The 17,744-nt window shown below is 44.0% G+C and overlaps 1 protein-coding gene across 1 annotated transcript in view; it reads right to left on the reverse strand.

Annotated features, from left to right (window-relative positions):
- Window positions 1-1,199: 1,199 nt before the first annotated feature.
- The window catches only part of lama2 (laminin, alpha 2), a 582,487-nt gene continuing 565,942 nt past the window's right edge, over window positions 1,200-17,744 (reverse strand). The window contains exons 61-63 of the mRNA XM_078542125.1: window positions 8,199-8,329; window positions 7,752-7,974; window positions 1,200-1,564 (exon numbers count right to left, since the gene is read on the reverse strand). Of these exons, the coding sequence (XP_078398251.1) occupies window positions 1,413-1,564; window positions 7,752-7,974; window positions 8,199-8,329 (506 nt within the window). The 3' untranslated portion in view covers window positions 1,200-1,412. The remainder of the gene's footprint in view (window positions 1,565-7,751; window positions 7,975-8,198; window positions 8,330-17,744) is intronic.

Genomic DNA, 17,744 nt, shown 5'->3' on the forward strand with positions numbered 1-17,744 from the left:
ATTAAAAAAAATTTAGATTTTCTAAACACAGAAATAATGATCAAAATTTCATTAGTTTCATGACCGATCAGAAAATTATTTTGTAGCTAGAATTGTTTCACCTGCTGAAGGCACCACGCAGGATCTATTTTTAAATAGTGTCCAAACGTCTCTAAAGAGAAGAGAAAGCTGCCTTGCACATGATGAAGAGAGCATTACACACTGGCTATAAACCCTAGTGAAATTAAATTCGACTAAAATTTAGAAGGCATGCATTCCTCCCGACTAAAATTAGTATTTCACTGAATACTATGTCCACTAAAAATTTCAGATTCCAAGGAATTAGTGGTCGTGGATGGTACCTAAATAGCACTTTTTTTCTTTTTTAAAATTCATAATGAGGTCAGATGGAGATGTCTCTAACATGACTACATTTGAGGAATATTTTGGTTATGGGCCAGGATATTTTGGATGGCAGTGTTTCCCGCCTGCTGTCCGAAGTGCCGGTGGAGAACACATCCCCACTGACTCTGCCTGCCCCACAGCCATCTCATGCTCAACTGAGCGTTAATTGGCTGCAGGCAGGACTTGTGCCCTTCACTCGGGAGAAAGTCCTGCCTTAGAGAGCTGTTGACCAATCTGATTGTGGGTGGGGGGAGGTCCAGCGACCATTGGGCCTTAAAGGTGGGACGCTCGAACTTAGAAGGGGGCTTCTGATGGAGGCGTGCCTCCCCTTCCCGCCAAAGTCCTAAACCCAATTATTTTTGGGCTTCCCCCACACCCAGAAAATCCTCCCATCAGCCTAAAAATTGAGGCTGGGTGGAAAATGGCCCTTAAGTGGTCAATAATTGGCCACTTAAGTGCCTCAATTGGGGCAAGGGTGGGTGGCCTGTCTGAGTCCTCTCCCGCCCTAGCATAAAATTGCTGAGAGTTCGGGACAAGCAGGAACCCAGCAGGAATCCCATTCGTACTATTTCACGATTCCCCCACCTAAAAACCCGCCAGTGGGGGAGTGTAAAATTCAGGCCATGGTTCATTATGGGTAATAAGTAAATTCCAACCCTCACCCAAACAGAAGAACTAATACTTTCACTTCAAAGAGGCATTTACTGAAGTAAATTTGTACTATATTTCACACCATGCATTACAATCTTACACACACAAGTTCAGTGGGGACTCTACATAATGTAAATAATAAGGGGCCATCTGCAAGACAAAAGAATACTTACTTTAGTTTTAATGAATAAATGAAAACTGAGAAAATATTTTAGAGTCATAATGTTTAGTACAGAAAAAAAATAGTATTAACGAAACATGAAGGTACTGTTTAATTTGTTTTAAACACCAAAAATGTTTCTGCCATGTACAAGATATATAGGCTTATTTTGAACCATATACTTTCATTTTTGTTTAAAACACACCAGTGGATTCCATTATGCAGGACAGGTAAGGGGTTGAACTCCCTGGAGCTCGACTGCTTTGCTGAAGTCAACTTCTAGAGTCTGCGTTCCCTTTGTTAGTTTCAGGTTACGTATGCAACCCTTGAAAGGAGTATCAATTGTCAATGCTAACTGTTTCATGTCACCTGAAATAGATTCAAAAACATGCTATTTGGTATTTATGCAATAAAGTCACTGCAGAAAACAACTTGTCATGATTAAGGCAAACAAAAATGAAGTGTAGATGCTTTCTGCACTTGTAATTTGACACAATAAACAATACACTAAGTGCTGGAAGCAGGTTAGTCAACACTTGTGGAGAGAACAGAGAAGTTAATATTTCACATTTGGACCCTTCAGCAGATCAATGGGCAAGCTGGTGAAATTGTGTATTATTATTATTACTCTTTTATTTGCCTTCTTTGCAATTTTATTTATGTTACGCATAACATTATGTTAACATTGAGGGGAGTCTAAATAGCAGTATTTGAATGACTGACCAATTTGTCTCCCTATATATAACATTGCCTTTCCCATTAATTATGGGGTATTATGCAGATATGGTTAATATAATCTGCCATTAATTTCCATGACATGAAATCCTCTTCAATTCATTAGTCAGGGAAAGTTGTCCAGATCCTCCGGAATTTCCTGATTCAGTTAAAGCAAACATATGGGCCTGGAATTTGTGGGTTTTTGATGGTTAACTGTCAGCATTCACTAACATTACCCCTCTAAATCTCACAGAAACATCAGGCTTTAGCGCAGACACAGATTAATGCGGAAATCCTGAAGTTGCAATCTATTATCTATTGCTTTGTCATAGGCTGCGCTAAGGACCTCCTCCGAGATGACAATTGGCAAAGTGAATTGATCCAGTGAGGACTTCATTTTCTCCGCTATATTGCTGTTGGAAACACCATAAAATGTGAAGCCTTGTTCAATGAGGTGTAACTTGGTTTTTAACTGCGTTTTTAATTTTACATTTGTGGAATGTTGCTAAAAGCCTCCATCATAATTAACTACTATACTTTTAAACTAGCTGTTGTAAATAATTTAAAAATTGTTGGTTCATGGCATTTCAGCTTCTACATTAACCCAATATGTATACCCTAATTGTTATTTTGCTCCCTATAAACTTACTTGATTATTAGTGCTTTTTATTTTTTTGTCTGTGAAAATACGTTAATGAGATTGGTTGTTCAGACAGCTTGATGACATCACGACAGCATGATGCTGGGAATCCCCACTAAACAATGCTACAATCAATTGCACATCAAGAGGGGGAAAGTTCTCACCATAGAGATCGCTAGATCTCTCGGTGCAGTTTTATAAATCTAGGCCATGATCTGCTCAAGTAATCAATAAACCACAATGCAATGCCTTTTGTATGAGATAGCTCATTTTGGCAATACTCTTTGAAGCCATACAACAGGCATGCATCCTCTAGTTATGTATAAGAAGAAGATTCATTACTCTATCTAGGGATGGATACAAGAGGATTGATAAACCTGGAACCCAAAAATGTAGTCCCTAGTGCTGTATTACAACTTAATTATGGACTTGTCCTTCTGATGGTACTCCTTAAATATCCCTGAGTAGATCCAAAAAATATATGGCACAGATGAAATCCTGCCATGCATATAATCTGTTTTCTCCCCTTCTTAACCCCTAAAGGGTTCTCTAACCAAGCTGACAACATTGTTGGACTTTTGTGTGTGTGAAACATCTTTTTCTTTTTGGAAAATTGGAATTGAAATTTAGGCTGAAGTGGAAAGAGACAAGAATATATCAATATTCAGTCCAGGAATTTCCTGTGTTTCTCTCAACCGGTTGCCAGCACTTTTCTGGAAGATCTGTGGGAATCTGTTTACACCTCTATCCAGGGTTTCAGCCAATCTTTTTCTGACATTGCAGCAACCAATTGGGAAAATTCCAAGGAAATTCCAGAAGTAAATTTTCCACAACATACTGTGAATGAATGTTACATTATTCAACTCTTTTAAAAGTCACCAATACACTTTGAGGTAAGTGAAACACAGTGTTTAGTGTGGTTCTAATTTTTCTTCAGTATCATTAGAACATGCTGTTAGAACATGTAGTCTTCACTTGAAGGCAACATTGTGCACATTATACTGCTGTTGGTTCTCTCCAGCTGCTTCTGTTTAAGAGTGGGTGAGCCACACAGATGCAGTCAGTTGTCTCCTCTTATGAAAACATCTATAGATTATATTGTTTTTGATTTTTGAATTTGCTAATTAGTTCAATTATGAAAGTGATAAAATGAAGTGCGTTCTGGAATTACAAACCTGACTATCAAATTTCCAGTTTTAAATTTTGATGAACGTAAAGTTAAATACAGATGGACCTTATTTCTGAATCACTAGCAAAGGGGGCTGAGGAGAGATTTGAAAGATATAAGATTATGGGTACAAGATTAGGACAGATTTAGATAAGGCAGAGAAAGAAAACGCTGTTCCATTAGCTGAAAAGATAAGGACTAGGGGATATAATAGTGGGTGGGGGTGGGGTGGGGGGTTGGTGGTGGAATTTTATGGACGCATCAGGGGTCTCGTCTGCCGGCTGGAATGCCGATCAGTGACCCGGGTTGCCTCCTCTGGGAAGTACTGCTGTTATTAAGTGCCTCTCAGGCACAAGCAGCCACACAATTTTACATGTTGCACATGCCGCATGGCAACAGGCCCGCCTGCATCTGGGTTAATACCAGCAGCAGTGGGATGAGGCCCTAAAGTGGTCATTAACTGGCCACTTAAGGGTTTCAGTTGACAGCTGGGCGGGAGGTCCCACTATGGGACCCATAGTGGGACTTCACGTCTTGGACTTAATATTGACGGAGGCAGCAGGTTGCTCACACGCTGCCCTCCTGCCTAATTAAATTCCATCCTGGTCTCCAAACATACCATGAGGGAGGGCATAAAATTCCTCCTGCCACTCACCCCGCCTGACTCTCCCACCGCCACCCTAGATTTGGAGCAAGAGATGCAGGGAGGAATGTGAGGAAGAACATTTTTTCTCTGGAACTCACAGCCTATTAAAGTGGTGGAAGCAGAGTGACTAAAGATTATAAAAGGAAATTGGGGGGCACTTGAAGGAAATAAACTTGCAGGGCCACGGGGATAGAGCAGGGAAATGGGATTGATTGGAATGCTCTGCAAAGACTTAATGGGCCAATTGGCCTCCTTCTGTAGTGTAAAGATTCTATGATTAAGTTTCTGTTTTAAATACCCTGCCTTCTCCCCAACATTGCTGGGGTCCTGTGCTGATTTGCAGTGGAATTATAGTCATGTCAAAGTCAGTTTAATCAACAAAGACATTTTCTGTACAATATTTATCTACTCAACTGGACTTGCTTTAATGCTTTTAATGTCATATTTCTGTATAAACACAACCATTGGTGATTTGCATGTTTTAATTTGTGGTTACTGCTAGTGGGGCATAAAACTGAGGTAAATCTACCCCTGATTGAAATTTGCTGAGAGGAAAATACAAGCTAAAATCATCACATTTGTTCATGGGCATTGAGACTGTTGTCAAATTAAGTATAATTATTTTAAGAATTTAAGTTCTCTCTCATAAACTGTGCTGGGCAATAATTACTACAGCACTTTCAAAGTTAGAAGAATAGTGAATTCCTTCACTCTGATTTGACAGTAGAAAGCAAATACTCTGTATTTTGTGACAAAAAGCTGTTGGTGTTTTTTTATTCTTTCACAGGATGTGAGCATCACAGGCCAGGCAAGCATTTTTTTTGCCCATCACTAATTGCGAGAAGGTGGTGGTGAGCTGCTTCTTGAACTGCTGCAGTCCATAATGTGTAGGTACACCCACAATGCTGTTAGGGAGGGAGTTCCAGGACTTTGACCCAGTGACAGAGAAGGAATGGCGATATATTTCTAAGTCAGGATGGTGAGTGACTTGGAGGAGAACTTCCAGGTGGTGGTGTTCCCATGTGTCTTGTCCTTGTCCTTCTAGATGGTAATGATTGTGGGTTTGGAAGGTGCAGTCTAAAGAGTCTTGGTAAATTCCTGCAGTGCATCTTGTAGATGGTACACACTCCTGCTGCTGTGCATCAGTGGTGGAGTAAGTGAATGTTTGTGGATGTGATGCCAATCAAGTGGGCTGCTTTTTCCTAGAGGATGTCAAGTTTCTTGAGTGTTGTGGGAGCTGCACTCATCCAAGCAAGTGGGGAGTATTCCATCACACTCCTGACTTGTGCCTTATAGATGGTGGACAGGCTTTGGGGAGTCAGGAGGTGAGTTATTCGTTGCAAGATTCCCAGCCTCTGACCTGCTCTTGTAGCCACAATATTTGTTTGGCTAGTGCAGTTTCTGGTCAATGGTAACCCCCAGGATGTTGATAGTGGGGGATTCAGTGATGGTAATGCATTTGAATGTAAAGGGAAAACGGTTAGATTCTCTGTTGCTGGAGATGGTCATCGCCAAGCACTTGTGTGGCACAAGTGTTACTTCCCACTTTTCAGCCCAAGCCCTGGGTATTATTCCGGTCTTGCTGCATTTAGACATAGACAGCTTCAGTATCTGAGGAGTTGCAAATGGTGCTGAACATTGTGCAATCATCAGCGAACATCCCCACTTCTAACCTTATGATGGAAGGAAGGTCATTGATGAAGCAGCTGAAGATGTTTGGGCCTAGGACACTACCCTGAGGAACTCCTGCAGTGATGTCCTGGAGCTGAGATGACTGACCTCCGACAACCACAACCATCTTCCTTTGTGCTAGGTATGACTCCAACCAGTGGAGAGTTTTCCTCCTTATTCCCATTGACTTGAGTTCTGCTAGGGCTCCTTGATGCCAAACTTGGTCAAATGTGGCCTTAATGTCAAGGGCAGTCACTCTCACCTCACCTCGGGAGTTCAGCTCTTTTGACCATGTTTGAACCAAGGCTGTAGTGAGGTCAGGAGCTCCGTGGCCTTGGCAGAACCCAAGCTGAGCGTCAGTGAGCAGGTTATTGCTAAGCAAGTGCCACTTGATAGCACTGTTGATGACTCCTTCCATTACTTTACTGATGATCGAGAATAGACTGATGGGGCAGTAATTGGCCCGGTTGGATTTGTCCTGCTTTATGTGTACAGGACATACCTGGACAATTTTCCACATAGCTGGGTAGATGCCAGTGTTGTAGCCGTCCTGGAACAGCTTGGCTAAGGGCGTGGAACACAAGTCTTCAGTATTATTGTCAGAATATTGTCAGGGCCCATAGCCTTTTCAGTATCCAGTGTCATCAGCCGTTTCTTGATGTCATGTGGAGTGAATCGAATTGGCTGAAGACAAGACTGGCATCTGTGATGCTGGAGACCTCTAGAGGAGGCCGAGATGAATCGTCCATTTGGCATTTCTGGCTGAAGATTGTAACAAATGCCTTATCTTTCGCATTGACATGCTGTGCTCCCCCATCATTGAGGATGGGGATCTTTTTGAACCCTCCTCCTGCAATGAGTTGTTTAATTGTACACCACCATTCATGGCTGGATGTGGCAGGATTGCAGAGTTTAGATCTGATTCATTGGTTGTGGAATCGCTTAGCTCTGTCTATCACTTGCTGCTTATGCTATTTGGCGTGCAAGCAGTCCTGTGTTGTAGCTTCATCAGATTGCCAATTCATTATAGGAAGGATGTGATTGCACTGGAGGGGGTGCAGAGGAGATTCACCAGGATGTTGCCTGGGATGAAACATTTAAGTTATGAAGAGAGGTTGGATAGACTTGGGTTGTTTTCGTTGGAGCAGAGAAGACTGAGGGGCGACCTGATCGAGGTGTACAAGATTATGAGGGGCATGGACAGGGTGGATAGGGAGCAGCTGTTCCCCTTAGTTGAAGGTTCAGTCACAAGGGGACGTAAGTTTAAGGTGAGGGGCAGGAGGTTTAGGGAAATGTGAGGAAAAACTTTTTTACCCAGAGGGTCTGAATGCGCTGCCTGGGAGCATGACGGAGGCGGGTTGCCTCACATCCTTTAAAAAGTACCTGGATGAGCACTTGGCATGTCATAACATAACATTCAAGGCTATGGGCCAAGTGATGGTAAATGGGATTAGGTAGGTAGGTCATGTGTTTCTCCCGTGATGGTGCAGACTCGATGGGCCGAAGGGCCTCTTCTGCACAGTGTGATTCTGTAATTCTGTGAAGACTATTTGTGTGAAGGAGAACATCTTGATATCAATCCTAACTTTGGTTTTACTAATTTGAAGCTGTGTCCCATTTCTTGCTCAAGTAATTTAAAGCAATTTTCTTAATCACTTTTGTGTTACATATTAAATAGTATGATGAGATCAGTCACCAATCAGTTCGTGCATACCTGGATACCCTCCAACAAAGATTGGATCATTGGTGTCAGTTGCAGTGGAGGTTACACTTAAGCTTCTGCTTTCTACTTTCTCTCCATCAACTATCAGCTCCAAACGGTATTTAATTTTATTGACCACGACATTGTGCCACTGTCCTTGACACAACCCATTGAAGTGTGTAGGCTCATAGACAGCTGTAAATATGCCAGCCCCATTGTCTATGTGAACAAATATCTGCATTGTAAGAGGAAAAGAAAAAGTAAGAGCAAAATACTGTTGAGATCTTTTTGAAAGTCAGTGGCATCATCATTTAAAAAAGATATTTGAGCATTTTTGTTGCAATAATTAAACATTTCCCACTGTATTCCCTAATAGGTTATCGAGTGCATCGATATACTCCTCCTCATCATAGAACAATGAGTCAAAGCATTTTTCTTTTATTTATGATTATAACTTACTTTTCCACCAACTAGTTCAATGCCCAGTCCATCCACTCTCTGACTGCTGATTCCCAGCAAGACAGCATCTCTTTGAGAAGTACGGAAATCAAACTCTATTCGTAAATCTGTTCCGACCCTATAACGTGCAACTGAAAAGGCACAAGAGAGCATACAGTAAGACGAGGCTCAGCATGTTGTAAGTTAGCATGGAGTAATCAGTCAAACAGATCATTTTGTTTTTTGCTGCTAATGTTACCTTAGACAAATATTAATTGCTGTAATGTGAATAAACCTCAAGCAGTAGATTGTCCACCAAGCTAACCATAAGCCGGTAAATATCTGAAAGGCACTTGAGTCAAACCAAAATAAATTATTCTTAGGGGTTAACAGTGACGCCACATGGGAAAACATGGGCTTGTGCTTCAAAAGAACAGTTGTACATTAGAGAGGGATCAGAAAAGCGCATCAGGGATTTTTGAGTGCTTTTCCTTTTTATTATACTTCTACCTCAAAGCTTGATCCCAAATCTCTCACAGGTGCCAGAATTTTTTGCAGTGGTGATGGCCCTACCCACTGGGCTGAACAGTCAGAGGCAAGACTGCTTCCACTGGGACGGGAAGCCACAATTGTATTTTATAGTCCTCAGGCAATTAATGGCTGATGTTGTGGCTTCCACCACCATGTGGGAGGATATTCCACTTCCAAGAGCTGCCGGACATCAGATGATTGGCAGCTCTTCAGTACCAGCATCACTGTGGGGTGGGGGTGGGGGAGGGCTATGATCGGAAGATTTGGGAGTCGGGGTAGCAATCAGAAGTGGACATATCCATTGGGGTGAGGGGCATCTATTGGCACAGGATGCCCACCAGAGGGCCCCCCTGCCTGGCCCATAGCCAGGTCGCCAGAGTTTACCTGGCAACCTCACCTTGCCCTATGGCTTGGCACTACCCACCATGTCACCTGATCTTACACACAACCCCTGCCATCCTGCTTATGCGTTTGATAATGTGTCCTGGCATAGAGACACTGGCAACACTGATCCTTAGACAGAATATGCAGCACAATAACAGTGCATTCAGCCCAGTGAGTCCAGTATTTGTGCTCCATTCAATCCTCCTCCCACCCTTCCTTGTCTAACTCTATCAGCCATCTTGTATTCCATTCTCCTGCATATGCTTATCCAGTTACTCCTTAAATGCATCAATACTATTCACCTCAACTATTCCATGTGGTAGCGAGTTTCACATTCTCATCAGTCCCTGGGTAAAGAAATTATTTGTTTTCTTTGATAACTATCTTATATTGATGGCCTCTGGTTTTGCTCTTCCCCAAAAGTGGAAACATTTTCTATGTGTGTCTGCACTATCAAAATCTTTTATAACTTTAAAGACTTCCATGAGGTCATCCATCAGCCTTCTCTTTTCAAGAGAAAAGAGACGCAGCCTATTCATTTGTTCGTCACTGATGTGGTATCATTCATCACAATGTGCCCCTGCAGCACAAAAAGGTAACCTTATAATTTGAGGTCAAGTTTAATCAAATTATCACCATGTTCCTGGTGTACAAAGCATGGTGTACTGGGAACAACCTAACATTAAGAAAGGTACCTCGGTGTGAGGTGAATAAAATTTGGGTTAACAAATGTACTAATATGCTGTGAGGTTTCATTAGGGATGAGTCTAAGTAAAATAGTTGAGGAGAACCCTTGTTGTAAGGATGTGAGCTACAACAGTAATTTTTATTTTGCAATGTTTATTGAGCACATGTTCAGATAGATTGGATTTTGGGCACTTAAGTGAATGTTGACTGTCACAAGGCTATGCCCCTTCATTTTTGAAAATATGATTTTTCAACTTTCAACTGACGGAACATTTTGCAAGTTGAACTGATGCAGAGCCATTGCTTAAAAATACAAGGCCACATTCTAAGGTGAAGGTAAGAAATCAACAAATCACCCTGAGGGTAGTGAAAAGAGAGACATTTCCTATAATCCAGATACCCATCCAAACTCATAACTGACTAAGGAGCCGACATTAAAAATGTAAAGCACTGGATATTGAAACAATGGCTGCCACAGACAGACACACCTGAAACCTCTTGGAAATACACAATGGGTGAAGTATTTCAAGACAAAGCTGCCAGCCACTAGAGAGAGATTGCAAGTGACACAGGCAATAACCAGAAAGTCTTTAGTAGAGCTGCTGAGGGCTGCTCTCTCTCCCTCTCTCTCTTTTAGATTAAGACTGTCACCCGGTTCAAGAAGCCAACTCCACCAGAGGCCTACCAGCGAAGCGAGATCTCATAACAACTGCAACATCTGTGTTACCTGCCTAGTGCTAGGGTTCAGGACATTTGCTTGCGGCTGGAGAGGAACTTGCAGTGGGAGGGTGAGAACCTAGTTGTCGTGGTCCATTGTGGTACCAATGACATAGGCAAGGCAAAGAAGGGGGTTCTGCTTAGTCAGCATCAGGAGCTTGGCACCAAATTATGAAGCAGGACCTCAAAGGTCATAATCTCTGAATTATTACCTGAGCTACTTGCAAATTGGCATAGGACAAATAAGGTTAGAGAGATGAATGCATGGCTCAAAGACTGGTGTGGAGAAGTGGGTTCCGGTTTGTGGGACACTGACACCAATACTGGGGAAAGTGGGATTTGAACCGTTCAGATGGTCTACACCTGAACAGTGCTGGGACCGGTGTTCTTGTGAGTTGTATAAGTAGAGAAGTAGAGAAGGTTTTAAACTAAGTAGTGGGGGCATGGGATCAAATTTGGGAAGATGTGGTAAATCAAAGAGTAAAGACAAGGCAAGAGGGAAAGGTATTATTACAGGAAATGATAAACAGACGGTGACAGGAAGGGATAGAGAGCATAAATCTAACATTAAATCAACAGATGAGACTAGAGGTTATAAAAAGAATAAAAGGATCAAACTAAAGGCTCTGTATCTGAATGCACAAAGCACTCAAAACAAAACAGGTGAGCTGAGAGCACACATAGACATAAGTAAGTACAATTTGATAGGCATTACAGAGACATGGCTGTAGGAAGACATGGATTGGGATCTGAATATTAAAGGGTATAGGACATTTAGGAAGGACAGGAAGCGAGGAATAGGTGGAGGGGTGGCTCTGTTAGTTAATGATGGTATTAGCACAATAGAGAGGGATGACCTAATTTCAGGAAACCAGGATGTGAAAACGGTTTGGGTAGAGGTGAGAAGTGGTAAAGGCAAGAAGTCACTTGTAGGAGTCGTGTACAGGCGCCCTAATGTGACCATATGATAGAGTGGAGCATAAAGGAAGAAATAATAGGAGCTTGTCAGAAAGGCACGGTAATAATCATGGGAGATTTTAATCTATATATAGTCAGATGGGCAAAGTAGCCTAGATGAGGAAATCATAGAATGTTTCAGAGATAGTTCTTAGAATAGCATATTCTGGAGCCAGCCAGAGAGCAGGCTGTACCAGACCTGGTATTATGCAACAAGATGGAATTAATTAATGATCTCATAGTGAAGGCACCCCTAGGTAGCAGCGACCATAATATGATTGAATTTTACATTCAGTTTGCAGGGGAGAGGAGTGGGCCCCGACTATGTTGTTATACTTAAATAAGGGCAATTATGAGGGCATGAAAGCATAGCTGGCTAAAGTGAATTGGCAAATTAGGTTAAGGGATGGGTCAACAGAGATTCAGTGGCAAACATTTAAGGGGATATTTCAGAATACACAGAATAGATACATTCCAACGAACAAGTCCAAGGGACACATCATCTGTGGTTAACTAGAAAGGTTAAAGATAGTATCAAACTCAAAGAAAAAGCATTTATTAAAATAGTGGAAAGTCAGAAGATTGGACAGAATATAAGGAACAGTAAAGGATGACTAAAAGTTTAATAAGGAGGGAAAAATTAGAGTACGAGAGAAAGCTAGCCAGAAATGTAAAAACAGATAGTAAGAGTTTCTATAAATATTTAAAAAAATGAGTTAACAAAGTGAGCATTGGCCCTATAGAAAGTGAGTCTGGAGAATTCATAATGGAAAACAAGGAAATGGCAGATATTTTGCATCAGTCTTCATGATAAAGGATACAAGTAATATCCCAGAAGCAGCTATAAATCAGGAAATGGAAGGGAGGGAGAAACTTAGGAAAATTACAATCGCCAGAGAAGTGGTACTGAGTAAATTGTTGGAGCTGTGGGCTGACAAGCACGCGGGTCCAGATGGACTTCATCCTAGAGTCTTAAAAGAAGTGGCGAGTGAGATAGTTGATGCCTTGATTTTAATTTTCTGAAACTACCTAGATTCAGGGAAGGTTCCATTATATTGGAAGATTGTAAATGTAACTCAGTTATTCAAAAAGGGAGGGAGACAGAGTGAGAAATACAGGCCAGTTAACTTAACATCTGTCATAGGGAAAATGTTAGAAGCTATTATTAAAGAAGCTACAGCAGGGCACTTGGATAAATTCAAGGTAATCCGGCAAACTCAACATAGTTTTATGAAAGGGAAATCATGTTTAACTAAGTTATTGAAGTTCTTTGAGGAAGTAACATGTGCTGTGGATAAAGGGGAACCGGTGGATGTACTGTCCTTAGATTTCCAGAAGGCATTTGATAAAGTGCCATATCAAAGGTTATTGCAGAAAATAAAAGTTCATGGTATGGGGGTAACATATTGGCATGGATAGAAGATTGGCTGGCTAGTAGGAAGCAGGGAGTTGACATAAATGGGTCTTTTTCAGGTTGGCAAGATGTAACAAGTGGTGTGCCACAGGGCTCAGTGCTGGAACCTCACCTGTTTACAATTTATCTAAATGACTTGGATGAAGGGATGGATGGGATGGATGCCAAATTTGTTACTAACACAAAGATAGGTAGGAAAGTAAGTTGTGAAGAACACTAAGGGAGGCTACAGTAAGATATTAATAGGTTGAGCGAGTGGGCACATAGCTGGCAAAGGAGTAAATGTGAGAAAATGTGAAATTGTTTATTTTGGCAGGAAGACTAAAAGAGAAGCATACTATCTAAATGGTGAGAGATTGCAGAGCTCTGAAATGCAGAGGGATCTGGGTGTCTTAGTGCATGAATCACTAAAGGCTAATTACTTGCAGGTACAGCAAGTAATTAGGAAAGCTAGTAGAATGTTATCATTTACTGTGAGGGGAATTGAATATAGAAGTAGGGAGGTTATGTTACAGTTGTACAGGGCACTAGTGAGATCACATCTGGAGTACTGTGTACAGTATTGGTCACCTTATTTAAGGAAGGATGTAACTGCATTGGAAGCAGTTCAGAGGGTTACCAGGCTAATACCTGGAGTGGGCAGGTTGTATTATGAGGAAAGGTTGGACAGGCTAGGTTTGTATCCGCTAGAGTTTAGGAGAGTCAGAGGCGACTTGATTGAAACATAAAAGATCCTGAGAGGTCTTGACAGGGTGGATGCAGAGAGGATGTTTCCTCTTGTGGGAGAATCTAGAACTAGAGGCCACTGTTTAAAAATAAGGGATGGTCTATTTAAAACTGAGATGAGGTGAAATTGTTTCTCTCAAGGGGTCATGAGTCTTTGGAACTCTCCTCCTGAAAAGGCAGTGGAAGCAGAGTCTTTGAATATTTTTAAGGCAGAGGTAGATAGATTCTTGGTAAGCAAGGGGGTGATAGATTTTCAGGGGTAGACAGGATGCAGATTTGAGGTTACTATCAGCCATGATCTCATTAAATGGTGGAGCAGGCTCGAGCGGCCGAATGACCTATTCCTGCTCCTTGCTCGTATGGTCGTATGTCACGTTTTTATTATTTTCCTCTGGTTAATAAATTTGCTCTTCCTTTCACTCATGAAAACCTTGCTTGATTGGTTCCTTATTGCGCACTGATTAAATAGTTAAATCCATTCTGATTTGGAAAAGGCATATCCTTGTGAAAAAAAAACAATGGGTAGAATCATCCCAGATTAGAACAAAGTGTGGTAGCTGGCGGTAAAAAAGTTGTTTCACCCACTGACTTCAATGACAGGCTTTCCCGCTGCATCATCCCATTCCCAGTGCACCCCGCCTCATTATTAATGCATTCACAAGAAACGCGCCAGGTTGCTGGTGGGGCAGCCTCTCATTTGTCAGCCCCGCTGTAACCTCAGCCTTCAGTAATCCGAATGCCATATTTAAAGGCAGCCCCTCTACCGAACTAGCACTCTCTAAGGGATCAAAAGCTGCTGGAAAGTCATGGCTTCCAAAGGGAGGAAACATGCTGCCCCCAAATCTAGCAACACCTCATTCGGGTGCCTACTAGACACAGTGGAGGCCCGCCGCGATGTCCTCTACCCCCGCTCTGGGCAAAGACCAACAAGCAAGGTTACCAATCCAGCATGGGAGGCGGTGGGAGAGGTGGTCAGCGCCAACGCCCTGCAAAAGAGGACAACCACCAAATGCCGAAAGAGGATGAGTGATCACCTCTGTTCCACCACGGTGAGTCACGCTTTTCATCATTCTCAACTCATACACTCATAAACCAATCACACATCTACAGGGACCTCACTCACTGCCCATTAAGGGATAGCACCATTCACTCTCTCACACCTTCATCTGCACTATTGATTGTGTCCTCATCCCATCCATGGCACCACACACCTCCCATACATGCCAGGCATCCTTCTCATGGCAGGCATCCAGCTTACACTCTCCATCTATATTCATGCAGGACAAGCTGACACACAACAAAAGGGAGAGGTCACAGACTGGTGGAGGAATGCCTCACAGACTGAGAGAATAGAGTCATCCAGCTGGCCAGCGAGGATCTGGACCATTCCAGTGCTGATGGTGAGCTCGGCGGAGCTTAACCAAGTGAGGGTCCAGCAGTGCAACATCAATCAAATGCCATGCTGTGAGTGAGTTCCCCTGTTCCTTGCTCCCCTACCATGCACTAATTATCTCTCCTTGCTTTCACATGCATATCTGGGAAGCAACCAAGGGAGCCCACATACCAGGTCCTCGACTCAAGACCCAAAGACACATAAGAAGAAGAATCTGATGACACCCTCATTGAAAACCTGTCACAGCGCTCACGCACACCCTCCACCAGCTCAGAGATACACACCTCGGTGGGACCTACTCCTAGAGTAGCCTCCAGTCAGATGGGGAGCCTCTGGACTTGGTCATATCTCAGTTGCTGGAGCTGCAAAGACAAGCTCAGGAACATTAGGACGGGGTGTCCGCAGCACTCCTCAGATTACAAGGCACAATGGAGGAATCCATCCGCCTTCAGTCTGAGGTGATAGTGCTGGCATGCCAATGCACCGAGGTCCACGGCCGCCATGGAGACCTTGGTCCAGGACAGCGGTCCTGCACTTCTGTGCAAGCTGAACTCCATCACTGATGCCATAGTTGGCCTCTAACAATATCAATGCAAGTGGGATGTGGGACAGCTTGATCTCACTCCAGTTTCCCCTTCTCCTCAATGAGTTAGCCAGGAGCCCTCAGGGAGCCATAGGGAGGAGGATGAGAGGGGCACATCCCTGGGCCATCCGAATACCTCCCTCCTGCGACCCCAGCAGCTCCAGTTCCACAGGCCAAGGAGGGTGCCTGAAAGCAGGCTGTGGCTCTCCAAGTCTCGGGCCTCCAGAGAGCGCCCACCAATGTCATTACAGACAGGATGTAGCAGTCAGCAGGCTGCCTCCACCTCTGCTATGGATGTCGGGGGAGCACCAAGACATAGCCGCAGGATTATGAGGGTTAAGAAGGTGTAGTTGCACAGTCTGGACATGGGTGTTTATCACTTGTACATAATGTTCACTATTGTCAATAAACTCCCAAGAATGTCTCTTTGCCTATAGCTCCTTTTTATAATTTAGATCTGAAATCTTAGTTCCTGCCAAGATAAAGGCAGGTGTCTCAGTCCAGGGCCTCTTCCCTGCACTTTGTGCAGCCTTCGGGCCACAGTGATGGTCCGGCCTCACACTCCCTGGAAACATTACTGATGCCTGCACTTTGACGGTGCTTGTCATTCCTGCGAGAATGTCGTTGGCAGGTGTCACAGAGTTCCGTCATTCTCTCTGTGTGCTCTCAGCACCTTTGAGGTGAGGCTGGCCCCCATCTCTTCAGCATCTGTGACCAGTGATGCTGTGCTCCTGAAGAGGTCAGGTGCTGAATGTTTTTCAGGTCATTGTGGGGTTTTACTTGGAGCTGGTGTACTTGGTGACCGCCTTTGTCCCTTCCGACACGGCGTGCTTGGCCAGTTCCCCGGGGAGCAGCAGGCGCACGGCGGTCTGGATCTCCCGGGAGCTGATGGTGCTGCTCTTGTTGTAATGGGCCAGGCAGGAAGCCTCACCCGCGATGCGCTCGAAAATATCGCTCACGAACGAGTTCATGATGCTCATGGCCTTGGAGGAGATGCCGGTGTCGGGGTGAACCTGCTTCATCACTTTGTAGATGTAGGTGGCGTAACTCTCCTTTCTCGACTTTCGCCGCTTCTTGCCGCCCTTCGCTACCGGTTTCTTTAAGGCTTTCTTGCCTCCCTTTTTGTGTGCTGGTTTCTTCTCATCAACCATCGGCGGAAAAAGGATCAGGTGCTGAAGGCGGACAAAGGATCAGGTGCTTCTAAAGTTTCACGGCTGCATCTCCATGATATGACCCTGATCACAGAGCGCAGGCAAGCTGCCCTCAGCCAGACAGGAGTCAGGTCTTCACAGAGGCTTTGTGAAGATCTGTGGAGTGCCCTCACTGCATGTTGTCATCATCCTCCTGGGATCTAGTGACTATTAGGTCCTATGCTGCATCTCCATTGCATGAGCCTGAGCACTGAGGGTATGTGCGCTGCCATCAGCCACACTGGGGTCAAACGTTCACAGATGCAAGGTGAGGATGTCAGGACCGTCCTCACTGCATCTCGTCATCATCCTCCATGAATCCTGCGGCTACAAGGACCTCCCGAGCGTGCTTGCCTCATTTGGCCAGTGCAATGGCCTCATCGCCAGCATCCTCACCTCCGAGGACCTCATCACCCTCATCCCCTTCAATGTCCTACTCATTGGAGGAAACGTGCAGCTCTTCCATCTCCTCCTCAGCCAGGTACTCCCCCACTTCCTGCGTCAGGTTGTGCAGCACAAAACAAGCTATGATGATACGCAATGCCCTCTGGGAACTACATTGCGGTGCTCCACTGGACTATTCGAGGCACCGGACTTCATTTTCAAAATGCCCATTGTTTGCTCCACCAAAGCCCAGGTCGCGACATGAGCCTCGTTATACCATCGCTCTGCTGAAGTCTGACGCACAGGGTTCATCAGCCACATCCTCTGTGGGCAGCCCTTGTCCCTGACGAGCCAACCCTGCAGCCTCCCTGGACCCTGGAAGATGTCAGGGATCTGGGACCTGCTAAGGATGCAGGTGCTGTGGGCACTCCCTGCGAACCATGCACAGACCTTTAGGATGCGTTTGTGGTGGGTGCACACTAGCTGAATGTTCAGCGAGTAAAAGCCTTTGCAGTTGATATAGTTGACTGCTTGCTGCTACCGAGATCTAAGTGCCACATGAGTGCAGTCGATGGCACTCTGCACTTGTGGAAAACCTGAG

Source organism: Cetorhinus maximus, chromosome 5 (genome assembly GCF_964194155.1).
Source record: "Cetorhinus maximus chromosome 5, sCetMax3.hap1.1, whole genome shotgun sequence".
Classification (NCBI taxonomy): Eukaryota; Metazoa; Chordata; class Chondrichthyes; order Lamniformes; family Cetorhinidae; genus Cetorhinus; species Cetorhinus maximus.